We start from the raw sequence: 14,674 nt of genomic DNA on the forward strand, positions 1-14,674 counted from the left end.
TTCGAACGAATCAAATAAATGATAAGATTCAGTAATTAAATCAGTGACTTGCCGTCACCTACTGGCAGATTTAGGTTCATTTTTAAAGTATCTTTTCAGTTATTTAAGTCATTTAATGTTTCTGTATTCATGATGTTAAAGTTATATTTAAAACATTAATCTTAACATGAATTTATTAATTTAATTGCACTCATGCTTCATTAAACATATGAAAATACACCTACATGCCACCTCTGTAGTACAAATTAATTTCGTTAATACTGATTTCATTTGATTTGTAACTTATTCTACCTGCTCTTATTGCATTGTTTTAATTAGAAATTTTAAAAAGCTTAAAAAATATAATTTAAAAAAATGACATAAAAGATGACTTTTAATAAAACTTTACTTTTAATAAAGTTAGAAAAATGCCATTTCAAAGGTAAAAACAAAATTCCCCTGTAAATCACTTTAAGGAGTCACCTGCACCCACCTTGTAATGGGAAGGCTACTTTTGAAAAAGACTTTTTGATTATGGATTAGAAGGTGCTCCTAAAATTTGTGTAAGCATTCAGTATAATAGCAATGCATGTCATTCAGTTGATATTTTAACTCTCGCAGAAACCTCTGAATGTGGCACTGGATGAAGCGATCAGAAATCCTGAGCTTGTGGAGATGACTGACTATGGCAAGACAAAAAGACACCAGTCTCTGCACCTGGCCTTCCAGGCCCTGCATAGATTCACTGAGAAATACGGTCGGACACCCCTTCCTAGATCCCAGGTCAGTCAGACAACATTTTAGGCTAAATAAGTTTTTAAAAGTACAAAAATGAAAATATTTTCACAGAACATTTTTAAAAAATCATTCAAACAGGTATGACCTGTTTGACCGAGTGTATTGTCACAACATCGTGTAAAGTGTTGGCTAAGAATTTGTTCTATTCTGGAAAACCGATATACTTCAGTCTCCATTAAAACATTTTATAATACGCATAAAAGCATTGCTCTTTTGTATGTGGGTATGTTATACAATACATAACATATTTGCTCTGGCAATGATTCAGTTTGATTACAATTACAAATCATCGTATTGTGACATGGTTCATAACTATTCCAAAAAGTAACTAAAACAGTTTACAGCATTGTGTCTAACAAAAGACTAAAATGTTTTTTGTTTTTTTTAATTGTTTTTTAAATTTAAATTGTTTAAAATTTTTACTACTGAAAATAGGCCTGGAATTGTATTTTTAATTAGAAGGAAGCATACCACATTGTAAAACAATATAATATGTCATAGGTCAGTATTTCATCTCTGTGTTTTTGCTGCCCTCTTTAGGCTGATGCTGAAGTGCTGGTTAATATCACAAAAGAGCTTTGCACAGATGCAAAGTTTGATGAGCTCGATGAAGACGCTGTAAGGCAATTTTCTCTGGTTGCCAGTGGTGACCTGGCACCTATCAATGCCTTCATTGGCGGTCTGGCTGCTCAGGAGGTGGTGAAGGTGAGTTTATTCCTTCAACAGTTTACACTGCCAGCAGCGGTTGAGTTTGAGACCAGGCTGTATATGAGCACTTTTTTTAATAACTATGCGTGTATGAAATCTTTCAGGCGTGCAGTGGTAAATTCACTCCTCTCAGACAGTGGCTGTACTTCGATGCCCTGGAATGCCTACCTCAGGATTATGATGGAGTCCTTTCTGAAGATGCCTGTGCTCCTGTAAGCTACAAGCCAGCTCATTCTCAGTATTTTAAATATAAAAGTCTTGTTTTTGATGAACAGAAACAGCTGAGCACTTGTGATCTTTATCTTCTGTGCTGTAGAGGGACAGCCGATATGATGGACAGATTGCTGTGTTTGGAGCTGCATTTCAAGACAAACTGAAGAAACAGAACTATTTTCTGGTGAGTGTATTTCTCCTGTTTCACCAGCAGAGGAGGACATTACCCTGATTTGTGTTGTAATAAACCATGTTGGATCTTATGGTTGATCTGCTCTGAGGAGCAGTGAGAAGATTGGTGAGTCAGCAGTGTCGAATGCACAGGAAATATTTTATGTGCTGTCTGAAATTTCCTGCTGAGCACTAAGGATATGTCAGTCAGAGTTTCCCTTGTGAATCAACCAAATATTTCAGATTTTTGGGAGGGAGGATTTTTTGGTGTGCTACTTTGAAGACTCTGAATGTTGCTAAATTGTGTACTTCTTCTTTTTGAAACAGTTTGCTCATGTAAGTTTTATTCTAATAAAGAATACGTTTTATTTTGAGCGTACACTGTTCAAATGTATATATACATATATATATGTATATTTTATTCAGCAGGGATACATTAAATTGATCAAATATGACAGTAAAAACATTTATAATGTTACAAAGCATTTTTACTTTGATTACATGCTGTTCTTTTGCGCTTTCTATTCATCAATCCTGAAGAATCCTGAAAAATGTATCACTGTATCCCAAAAATATGATTGATAATAATAAATATTTCCTGAGGAGCAAATCAGCATATTAGAATGATTTCTGAAGGACCATGAAATACTGAAGACTGGAGTAATGATGCTAAAAATTCAGCTTTCCATCACAGGAATAATTTACAATTTGAAATGCATTATAATAGAAAACGTCTCAGGTTACGTATGTAACCCTGGTTCCCCGAGGGAACGAGACGCCGCGTCGGAAAACGCTATGGGAACGCCTCCAGCGTGACCGCGCTCTGAACACGTGTGAAATCAGACCAATGGAAGAGCGAGACGTCACAGGGGTGACGTCACAGACCAGGAAGCATAAAAGCACGTGCGCCAGAATGAACGGCAGCTTCAAAGAGAAGCAGCGCTCGCAGGGACGCAGGAAGCTGGCCTCGAGACGCGGCGTCTCGTTCCCTCGGGGAACCAGGGTTACATACGTAACCTGAGACGTTCCCCTTCGGGAACTCGAGCCGCGTCGGAAAACGCTATGGGAACGAGATGCCCACGCCACCAGCTCCAAGTCCCTGCCTAGAAGAGCTAGGAAGGACCGAAGAACCAGGGGTCAAGAGGTCAAGACGGTAGAACCTGACAAACGTAAGGGGCGTGGACCAACCCGCAGCGTTACAGATATCCTGAAGGGGAATACCCGCAAGGAAAGATTTAGAGGCCGCCATGCTACGGGTGGAATGAGCCTTTACCCCCAAGGGAGGAGGAAGGCCCGAAGACTCATAAGCCAGGAGGATAGCCTCGACTATCCACCGACTTATGGTCTGCTTAGAGGCAGGGAGACCACGTCTCTGAGGACCAAAGCAAACGAACAACTGGTCCGACCTTCTCCAAGTAGCCACCCGGTGAACGTATGCATCCAGCGCTCGAACTGGACACATACAGTTCAGCTTCTGCTGGTCAGGCTCCCGAAAGGGAGGAGGACAGAAGGCCTGAAGTACGACTGGCCGTGGTGCAAAGGAAGGGACCTTAGGAACATACCCAGTGCGAGGGTGAAGAAAAGCTTTAGAGAGGCCTGGAGCGAAGTCCAGGAAGGAAGGGGCCACAGAAAGGGCCTGCAGGTCTCCAACTCTCTTGAGGGAGGAAAGAGCCAAAAGGAAAGAAGTCTTAAAGGACAGATGACAGTCAGAAATCTCTTCAATGGGCTCGAAAGGAGGAAGACAGAGAGCGTCAAGCACCACGGACAGGTCCCAGGAGGGAACACGAGGTCGTACAGGAGGCCTCAGCCTCAGTGCACCGCGGAGGAAACGTGTAACCAGGGGATTCTTGCCCACGGAGAGACCACCGAGAGGGGCGTGGTAGGCCGCAATGGCCGCCACGTAGACCTTCAGGGTGGAGTGGGATAACCCTGCGGACAGCCGGTCCTGCAGAAACTCCAGCACTGAGCCAACTGGGCAGTTAACTGGGTTCTGCTGGCGGCGTCCACACCAAGAAGTGAAAAGTTTCCACTTCAAGGCATACAGTTTCCTCGTGGAGGGAGCTCTAGATTGGAGTAGGGTCTCAACAACCTCGGTTGAGAGACCAGAAGCTAAGAGGTGCGCCCCCTCAGAGGCCACACCCAAAGCTTCCACAGCTCCGGCCGGGGGTGAAGGAGGGAACCCCCTGCCTGTGAGAGGAGATCCCTCCTGACGGGAATCTCCCAAGGAGAGCCGTCGAGGAGGGAAATCAGGTCCGAGAACCATACTCGGCCCGGCCAGAACGGGGCTACTAGAAGAAGGGAAACCCCATCCCGGCGCACTCTCTCTAGAACTCCCGGGAGCAGAGCGATCGGGGGAAAAGCGTACAGACGCAGCCTCGGCCACGTCCGTACCATGGCATCCAGCCCCAGTGGAGCTGGATGAACTAGAGAGTACCAGAGGGGACATTGTGCATTGTCCCTCGTGGCAAACAGGTCCACCTGGGCTGGACCAAACACTCTCCAGATCTGCTTCACCACCTCGGGGTGAAGCATCCATTCCCCGGGCCTCGGCCCCTGTCTCGACAGGACGTCTGCTCCCACATTGAGATACCCGGGCACAAAAACTGCTCTCAGTGAGAGGAGTTTGCCCTGGGACCACACAAGGATCTGGTGCGCCAGCTTGTACAAGGGGCGCGAACGCAGACCTCCTTGGTGGTTGATGTAAGAGACCACCGCCGTGTTGTCGGTGCGGACCAACACGTGGCGATCTCTCAGGTCCGGGAGAAAGTGTTTCAGCCCTTGAAACACGGCCAGCATCTCCAGGCAATTTATGTGCCAACTGAGATGGCGACCACTCCACAGACCGCGGGCAGGGTGGCCACTCATGACCGCTCCCCAACCAGTGAGGGATGCGTCCGTCGCTAGCGTTACACGGCGACAAGGAGCTCCCAGCACCGGGCCCTGAGACAAGAACCAGGGTTTCCTCCACATGTCTAAGGCACGAAGGCATCGCCGCGTGACCTTGATCATGCGAAGCGGGTTTCCCCTCGGGAGACCCCCTGGTCTTGAGCCACCACTGTAGGGGTCTCATGTACAGCAGGCCAAAAGGTATCACGTTGGACGCAGCTGCCATGAGACCCAGCAGTCGTTGAAACTGCTTGACAGTGAGTGACCGGCCTTCCTTCACTCTCATGACTGCGGCGAGGATCGACTCGATCCGAGCAGGAGACAACTGTGCCTGCATCGTGGTCGAATCCCACACCACGCCCAGATAAGTGGTTCTCTGTACTGGAGAAAGCACACTTTTCTTGGCGTTTAGTCTTAACCCCAGCTCTTTCATGTGTGCGAGAACGACATCTCGATGCCGAACCGCTACCATCTCCGACTGGGCCAGGATAAGCCAGTCGTCGATGTAATTGAGTATGCGGATGCCCTGGAGTCGCAGGGGAGCCAGAGCTGCATCCACACACTTCGTGAAAGTGCGGGGGGAGAGTGCTAGACCGAAAGGAAGAACCCGATATTGGTAAGCTTCGCCCCTGAAAGCAAACCTCAGGAACTTCCTGTGTTGAGGAAGGATGGAGACGTGGAAATACGCGTCCTTTAGATCTATCGTGACAAACCAGTCCTCGGACCTGATTTGTGACACGACCTGTCTTACAGTCAGCATCCTGAACTTCAGCCGCATGACTGAGCGGTTCAGGAGGCGGAGATCTAAAATGGGACGCAGGCCCCCATCCTTCTTGGGAACAATGAAGTACCGGCTGTAGAACCCGGACTCTCTGAACTGAGGAGGGACCACCTCGATGGCCTCCTTCCTCAGGAGAGTAGCTACTTCTTGCTCCATTACCAGACCCTGCTCGGGACCCACCAAAGTGGGAAAGACCCCGTTGAACGGCGGAGGTGAAGCGCCGAACTGAATGCGATAACCTCGCTCTACAGTGTGCAGGACCCAAGCAGACACATTGGGCAGTAGTTTCCACGCTGCCAAATGATCTACTAAGGGAACCAGCCTCTCGAGACTGGCCTCTGGTGTTACACGGGTCGCTAGACCGGTGTCCTGTAACGGTTGCCCGGCAGGAAGCACCTGATCTAGCGGACCCTGAGACCCCCGCAGGGGTGGCGAGCCCCCCAGCTCTGGAACGTCTCTGGCCGGAAGAGACTGAGGGGAAAGCTCGCCGGAGGCTGCTGCGCCCTGAATCACCGGCAGGGTGGGCAAGACAGCCTCCCGAGGGCACAGGGGGGAGCCGGACACCGAATAATGCGGTGCACCCCGGAACTCCCCCGATGGGGCTACCCTCAGCGGCCCCGCACCATCAGGGCCGCTTGGCCGAGGACCTCCTAGACTGAAGCACGACCCGCAGATCGGGCTTCGTCCTGGGGGCCCGACCTAGAGCGTCTGCGCACCCGCCCTCGATGGGGAGGAGTGCGGGTGGCGACGCTCTGTTTCTGCGTTTCCCGGTGTGAGGAGCTGGTACGCGGACGAGGCTGCTCCAGCTCAGCAGCCTCGTGAGTTGGACGGCGGCGAGGGAGGAACCGCTGGAACGCCGCCGCTTGCTTACGCGCCTCCTGGTACCTGTCGACGACCGCATTGACAGCGTCGCCGAACAGGCCAGAAGGCGAAAGCGGGGCGTCCAGGAGGAAGACCCTGTCCTTTTCTTTCATATCGGACAGGGTCAACCAGAGATGTCTCTCCGCAGCCACAAGGGAAGCCATAGACCGCCCGATGGCACGGGCGGTCTCCTTAGTGGCACGGAGAGACAAATCAGCGGTCCTCCGGAGCTCAGAGATGTCACAATCCCTGATCTCCGCACCTTCGTCCAACTCTTTAAGCAGGTCAGCCTGGTACGCCTGTAACACCGACATGGTGTGCAGACACGCACCAGCCTGACCCGCAGCCGTGTACCCCTTGCCCACCAGCGCTGAGGTGACTCGCAGCGGCTTGGAGGGCAAGACCGGAGCCTTCAGAGACGATGCCGCGGCGGGGGACAGATAGCTGGCAAGCGTCTGTTCCACCCGGGGCATCGCTCTGTACCCCCGCTCATCCAACCCGCCCACATGACCGTAGTTATAGGAGGCGGGAATGAACAAGCGGGACGAGAACGGGTTATTCCACGATCTCGACACCTCAGTGTGGAGATCGGGGAAAAAAAGGAAGGCTCCGGCGTGCTGAAGGTGGGCGAGACCGCAGAAACCTCTCGTCTAGTTTACTAGTCTGCGGTTCAACCAATGACTCGGGGGGCCAATCGATATTAAGCTTGGCCACCGCACGAGTCACCACCTCCAGCAGCTCCTCATATTGGGGAAACGATGGTGCTTGAACATCACCGACACTCTCCACATCCACCTCCTCAGAGGAAGATATGGGGAGTGTCGAGCCCGTCCCCCGGGGGGGAAGAATCCGCAGCGCGGGCTTCCACACCCAGAGACCGGGCTGGGGATCTAGCGGGTGAGGCAGGAGATAGGGGGTTACCCGTCTCCATACCCTCCGCTAGATCCAGCTGCGAACCCCACGAATGCAGCCGCCGCCCCGCCTCGGCGGAAGCGGGACCAGATCCGCGGGGAACGCTGCTGAAGGCTCCCAGCTGGAAGAGAGCCTTCCGGGAGCGGAGTGTGTGCAGACTCATCTGCACACAATGAGGGCAATCAGCCCCCTCGAGGGCTGCTGCCGCATGCTCCGCTCCCAGACAAACCACGCATAGAGCGTGTGTATCCTTACCCGTAATGAAACGAGGGCAAGGAGGAACACACGCTCTAAAACGCGGCTCATCTAAATGCTTAGATTTCCTACTAGCTTTAGACATTTTGTGCAAAAAGAAAGTGGTGCAAACTAGCAACCAAAGGCACAAAAACAGAGACACACATAGAGCGCTGCTGAAAGACAGAAGCTGCCGTTCATTCTGGCGCACGTGCTTTTATGCTTCCTGGTCTGTGACGTCACCCCTGTGACGTCTCGCTCTTCCATTGGTCTGATTTCACACGTGTTCAGAGCGCGGTCACGCTGGAGGCGTTCCCATAGCGTTTTCCGACGCGGCTCGAGTTCCCGAAGGGGAACAGTTATTTTAAATATTCTCAATATTTCACTGTTTTTACTGTGTTTTTTATTTAATAATAGCAGCCTTGGTAAGCAGAAGAGACTTCTTTCAAAAACAATAAAATCTTACCAAACCGAAACTTTGAACAGTAGTTTATATTTATGCTATAAAGAACATCTCATCTAAATTTTATGACATATTTAACCTCACTTCATAATTCTAAATTCTGCATCTCTCAGTTTTGAAAATTAATAATTTAATATTTTCTGTTGGTTCACATCGAAATGTCTTTGTCTATGATCAGGTCGGAGCTGGAGCAATCGGTTGTGAGCTGCTGAAGAACTTTGCTCTGATTGGTCTGGGTGCGGGAGAGGGCGGAAACATTACGGTGACTGACATGGACTCTATTGAGCGATCAAATCTGAATCGACAGTTTCTGTTCCACTCTAAGGACATTGGGGTAAGACGAGTTGGCACAGAAGTGCTACAAAACTGACTTACAATTCACAAAATGAAATGGTTTCACTAAGATATCAATGACTGCTGTCAAAAACAGAATCGGAAATCTGACTGAATGAGCCACATCCACTTGTTGTGCCTAACGTAACGTCTTAACTCTGGTAAAATCACTAATGCATTAACATTTATTCTTTCTATTTCCCTCAGAGGCTAAAATCTGAGGTGGCGGCAGAGTCTGTTAAAGAAATGAACCCTTACATGAACATCACGGCTCACCAGAACCGCGTGTGTCCTGAGACAGAGGAGGTCTACACACATTCATTTTACAGTAACCTTGATGGTGTGGCAGCAGCGCTGGATAATGTGGATGCACGTAAGTGCTGATTTTGCTTGTTTTTTTGTGATGCACCAACAGTGTTTATGTAATCTCACCCAAAATAGCAATGCAAACTTGTAAATCATAAACATTTATTTTCCCTATGCATTAGGAGTCTATCTCGACCAATGCTGTGTGCGAAACAAAAAGCCTATGCTGGAGGGAGGAACTCTGGGTAGTAAAGGTCACACTTTAGTGGTAGTACCTCGCCTGACTGAATCATACGGACCCTCCACATCTGGAGGACAGAAAGCCATTCCCATCTGTACACTTAAGAACTTCCCTCACCGTATAGAGCACACACTACAGGTCAGAATGCATTTGCGTTTACTCCAAATGTCAATTAAAGGCTCATTTACACGAAGAATGATAACTATAAAGATAACTTGAACAATAGCTACTGTATATTTGCATCCAGACCAAAAGACAATAACATCCTGTTTATTATAAGTGCACATTGCAGTAGTGTCAACTTCAACTTTAAAGGAGTTCACTTCCAAAACAAATATTTGCAGATAATGTACTCACCCCGTTGTCATCCAAGATGTTCATGCCTTCTTTTCTTCAGTCTTAAAGAAATTATGCTTCAGGATTTCTCTCCATATAGTGGTCTTCTATGGTTCCCGTGAGTTTGAACTTCCAAAATGCATTTTAAATGCAGATTCAAAAGGCTCTGTTAAAGAAAATAAGGGTCTTATCTAGCAAAACAATCAGTCATTTTCGAAATACAATAAAAATGTATATACTTTTTAACCTCTGTGATGCGCATGTGTATGCTTACTATGTAATCTAGGTCAATACAGTTAGGGTTTGTCAAAAAACTCCCATCTCATTTTCTCCTCCAACTTTAAAATCATCCTACATTGCTGTTTTACCTTTTTTTGTAAAGGGCATTTCACCTTCTTTGCATTTTCACTTTGTAAACACTGAGTCGGTACTTTTGCAGCTATGTAGGATGATTTTGAAGTTGGAGGAAAAAATGAGATGGGAGTTTTTCCTGTATTGACCCGGATTACACAGAGTACGCACGCACATGGCAGAGCTAGACAAGATGAGCATTTGAAGTTAAAACGTACAAAAATTTTTTTAGAAAATGACAGATCATTTCGCTTTATAAGACCCTTATTGCTCGGCTGGGATCATTTAGAGCCCTTTGAAGCTGCATTTAAACTGCATTTTGGACATTCAAACACCTGAAATTCCTGAAATGTTTTCCTTAAAAAACATAATTTCTTTATGACTGAAGAAAGAAAGTTATGAACATCTTGGATGACAAGGGGGTGAGTACATTATCTGTAAATTTTTGTTCTGGAAGTGAACTTCTCTTTTAAATGCAACATAATAATAACTAAACAGCATTACAGTATATATTTACAAACAAATGTTTGCAAACATAAGAGACAGAATTGTCATTTTAATGCAGCTGTTGCGTTTCTACCATACATGAAGCTTGTGTGTGAATCACAAATCAATTGTTTGTCATTTTCAGTGGGCCAGAGACCAGTTTGAGGGACTTTTCAAACAAGTGGCAGAGAATGTGAACAACTTTCTCAGGTATAGCTGCATTTAGTTTAATTTAATCTAGAAGAGAAACTGGGGCTCTGCTGTTATCAGCAGATTCAGATATTGTGTCAGAGATTCTGTTTTAATATTATACTCCTTCAGGTATACAGGCTCACGTCCAGACTCAGCTATTCATTATTAGTGCAACCTCAGGCTGCCCCCTGGCTTCCTGCCACAAGTGTCAACTGTTGTTGGATCTCTTTTCCATCTGAAATGAAGTGAAGGATGTTTATAGAGAGGCGAGTGTGCAGGAAGTTGAAGTGCTGTGTGCTGTGGGCAGATACCGCAAAGGGAAGGCAGCAACTTATCTGCCTCAATTTCAACTACTTCCTCTTGGCTGTCGGCAAATTGCAGCCTGTGAATGAAGTCACGGAAGGACCCCACCCAGCTCAACAGCTTTCCAGTTAAAAACTGGAAGTTTTTTAATGGTTTTGGTTAATGATAATAGCCGTTCTTTTGGTGCCAAATGAAACTTAGCCTAAACAAATGATGATAAAAAACTAAAACTACTCATGTGCTGATAGCTTTTCCTCTTTTCTCCATCTGTGCAGTGACCCAACGTTTGTCGATCGCACAGTCGCCCGTGGGGATGTGGAGGCTGTGGAAATACTGGAGGGCGTCTATAGGAGTCTGAGCGAGGAATGGCCTCAGAACTGGGTTGACTGTGTCAGCTGGGCCCGCAGACAGTGGGAAACGCTCTATAACAATCACATTCGACAACTACTGCACTGCTTTCCCCCTGACCAGGTAACACATTTATACAAATGTGTAACATAGTGGCTAAAGCCGATGACTGGGTATTCGGAAAGTTGCTGCTTCAAGGCTGTTATGCACCTTAAGGGATACTTCAAGGGAATTATCACTGTAATAGGGTAAATTTCATGAAAGCATATCTAGATCATATCCCAAAATAAAAAAAGAATGAAAATGAAAAAAAAAAAATAGCATAAAAGCTATTTTAAGAACCATTATGATTTTCATCCCCACTTGTGACATAATTTTCCTGATAATTGAAAATATGAAAATAGTGTCATTCTTAATTAAACATTTCTTTAAGTGAAGTATTATTCTTGTACTGTAAAATGCTTTGTTTACTTATAGACCTACTAGTCTTATTGTTATACCTTAGACCAGAGGTCTCAAACTCAATTCCTGGAGGGCCGCAGCTCTGCAGAGTTTAGCTCCAACCAGCTCCAATTTACACCTGCTTGGAAGTTTCTAGTGATCCTGAAAACCTTGATTAGCTAGATCAGGTGTGTTTGATTAGGGTTGGAGCTAAACTGTGCAGAGCTGTGGCCCTCCAGGAATTGAGTTTGAGACCAGTGCCTTAGACTATGAGTATGTTAGAAAGTTGGCAAATTATGCTTTATTTTTGATTACGTCAGTTTCACTTTGCACCAGAAGGTGGCACTGTTGTCTATAACTACAATGGGCTCAGTAAAGGTCAGTAAAGGTTTAAATGGCATGATAAAGTCACAATAACAGGCACCTTGTCATCTAATAACAATATCAGTCATTCATTTTCTGGAGTTTATAAATTATAATAACTTATTATAAATACAAAAGTCTTCGTCATGAGGATGGCAGCATACTGCAACAGCTTCTTTTTAAATATGACATTCTTATTTGGTATCACTGATGGTGTAAAAGTACAATTGATTACTTCTACTGGGAGTCTGTGTGTTTATGGTTACGTAACAGTACGGATGTGGAGAGATGTCTAATCCATAGCATCAGTGCCTGCACACTGAGATAAACATGTGTCCAGAGGAGAGGTGATATGGTCAAGAAGAGTTTCGAAACTTTGTCCTTTATCTTGCATGTCCAGATATAACAGTTGCAAAACCTGAAGCTGCAGATGTGAAAAGGAGATGTAGACCACAGTTCAGTTTGAGGTTTTGTGCATGATCCATTTTGCATGAATGTACTAAATCATGTAGTTCTCTTGAGATTTGAATGAGCTTGACATAACAGTTTCTCATTATCAGTTGGGCATCTTTCCTGGAGTGCAGAAAGACGGTTGTAACACACACAAACCAGTGGGATTAGCCTTATATTACTGATCTTTTGGTCTGTCTTTGCTCTTTTGAGCAGCGCCTTCTGTTTTTTGTTAAAAGACTAATTGTATTGAACACACACATGATAAACTCATTATTCTGTCTGTCTGAGCAAAAGGCTTGGAGACACGGGCTTTATGGTGACCAATCACGTCCACTTCACAACAGCATGTGACAAGTGGCTGCAGGGCTTCCATTTGGCTGACAACACATGTAGACGTCTTTCATTCTTGCTTACAGTTAGCCGACTATATAGCGTCTTTAACAATGTTTTTATTGTTTTTTTTAATAAACAACAATAAATAAAACTATATTTAATTGTAAAAAATAGACAAACATATAATAATTAGAATGAAAAGTAAATAAGTAATTATCATATTTATATATATAATATATATTTATATATATAATAATCATATTTTATTAAATAACAAATATCATTTATATATATTTAAAATTATTTATTTGTTTTAAGTTAGTATACATATATTTACATTTACAAATAACATTTATAAATGTTGTAAACAAATAAAAATAATTTATAAAAGTATATATTGTTTTTGTATATTAAAACAATGTTTATAAAAACATTTTAAGGAAAAAAGGACAAACACTTTTATTCTTGCCTACTGGAGCTGATTATATAGGAAATTTAACAATATTTGTATTGTTTTTTTAAATAAACAACAATAAATAAAACTATATTTAATTGTAAAAATAGACAAACATAAAAATAATTAGAATAAAAAGTAAATAAGTAAATAAAATAATCGTATTTTATTAAATAGCAAATATCATATATATATTTAAAATTATTATTTGTTTTAAGTTAGTACACATATATGTACATTTACAAATAAAAGTAATAAAAATAGATACAAATAATATAAAAAGTATATATAATTATATTTAAAATGTAAATAATTGAGCCTACATACACATGTAATAAATATAATAACAATAGAACTATATAGAATCTTTAACAATGTATTTGTATATTAAAACTGTGTTTATAAAAATATATTTTAAGTAAAAAGGGACAAACGTCTTTCAGTCTTGCTTACTGGAGCCGACTATATAGTGTCTTTAACAATATATATATATATATATTTTTTTAAATAAACAACAATAAATAAAACTACATTTAATTGTAAAAAAAGACAAACGTACAATAATAATTATAACAAAAAGTAAATAAGTACATGAAATAATTATATTTTATTAAATAACAAATATCATTTATATATATTTAAAATTATTTATATATTTTTAATTAGTATAAATATATTTACATTTAAAAATAACATTTGTAAATGTTATAAATAAAATAAAAATAATATAAAATGTATATATAATAATATTTAAAATGTAAATAATTGAGCCTACATACACATGTATTAAATATAATAACAACAGATCTATATAGAATCTTTAACAATGTATTTGTATATAAAAACAATGTTTATAAAAAAAGACAAACATCTTATGACAAATATCTAATATAATATCTAATAGAATCAAATAAATAAAAATGATAAAAATTGTATATATAATACAATAATTAATACATACACATGTAATATGTATCGTTTATTTAAAAACAAGGAAATTTATTTTTTAAACACTTCTTTCTCTTCTATTTTCCACTCTGGTCCTTACTAGGTAACAAGCTCTGGACTTCCATTCTGGATGGGCGCAAAGAGATGTCCACATCCTTTGACCTTTGACACCAGCAATGTAAGTTTTACTCAGTAAATCCCCACACACAGCCTCTAGGATCACCCATCATCCCCTGCAGACAGCATTGTCTAAGTTTAGATGACTCACAGTTTCTCTCCTGGTGTGAATAAGATAGTATCTGATATCAGTGATCACCTGTGATTAACAAAGCAAGGGGAAAACGTGTTAAACCCCCGACTTCTCTCACACAGGTCAACACAGTGCCACATTAGCAAACAAGTCATGCTTTTCACAGAAACCCTTACAGACACATGTATAAACTGAAAAAAATCTTGAAAACCTTCTAAATATTTTAATTAGGCGTCTCTAGATATGCAAATGATACGATTCTGTAACTATTATTCTATTTTATGGCCCATTGTTTCCATTGTCTTGATTCTTTACGCATGTTATCAGCATTTGGTAAGATCTGTGTTCCCCTAAAGGAATTCCTTTTAACTCATAACAGTCTGTTTGAATTCTATGGTTTCAAAGGGTAAGTGTTGTTTTTAGAATGCGCTACACACTTTCCTCTCGCCATTTCCTGTTAACCACTGCAGTTCTGTTTCTCTGCATCTGTGTTTGTGATCCATGGCAAGTTTCTCCACCCTTCAGCTCAA

At 42.9% G+C, this 14,674-nt stretch overlaps 1 protein-coding gene across 1 annotated transcript in view; it reads left to right on the forward strand.

Annotated features, from left to right (window-relative positions):
- Window positions 1-14,674, forward strand: part of uba7 (ubiquitin-like modifier activating enzyme 7) — a 47,324-nt gene that overhangs the window by 4,231 nt on the left and 28,419 nt on the right. Inside the window, exons 9-18 of the mRNA XM_051112351.1 lie at window positions 601-762; window positions 1,318-1,482; window positions 1,590-1,697; window positions 1,802-1,882; window positions 8,185-8,340; window positions 8,547-8,712; window positions 8,828-9,024; window positions 10,205-10,269; window positions 10,830-11,025; window positions 13,998-14,072. Of these exons, the coding sequence (XP_050968308.1) occupies window positions 601-762; window positions 1,318-1,482; window positions 1,590-1,697; window positions 1,802-1,882; window positions 8,185-8,340; window positions 8,547-8,712; window positions 8,828-9,024; window positions 10,205-10,269; window positions 10,830-11,025; window positions 13,998-14,072 (1,371 nt within the window). The remainder of the gene's footprint in view (window positions 1-600; window positions 763-1,317; window positions 1,483-1,589; window positions 1,698-1,801; window positions 1,883-8,184; window positions 8,341-8,546; window positions 8,713-8,827; window positions 9,025-10,204; window positions 10,270-10,829; window positions 11,026-13,997; window positions 14,073-14,674) is intronic.

The sequence above is a fragment of the Labeo rohita genome, chromosome 6 (genome assembly GCF_022985175.1).
Source record: "Labeo rohita strain BAU-BD-2019 chromosome 6, IGBB_LRoh.1.0, whole genome shotgun sequence".
In the NCBI taxonomy this organism is placed as follows: Eukaryota; Metazoa; Chordata; class Actinopteri; order Cypriniformes; family Cyprinidae; genus Labeo; species Labeo rohita.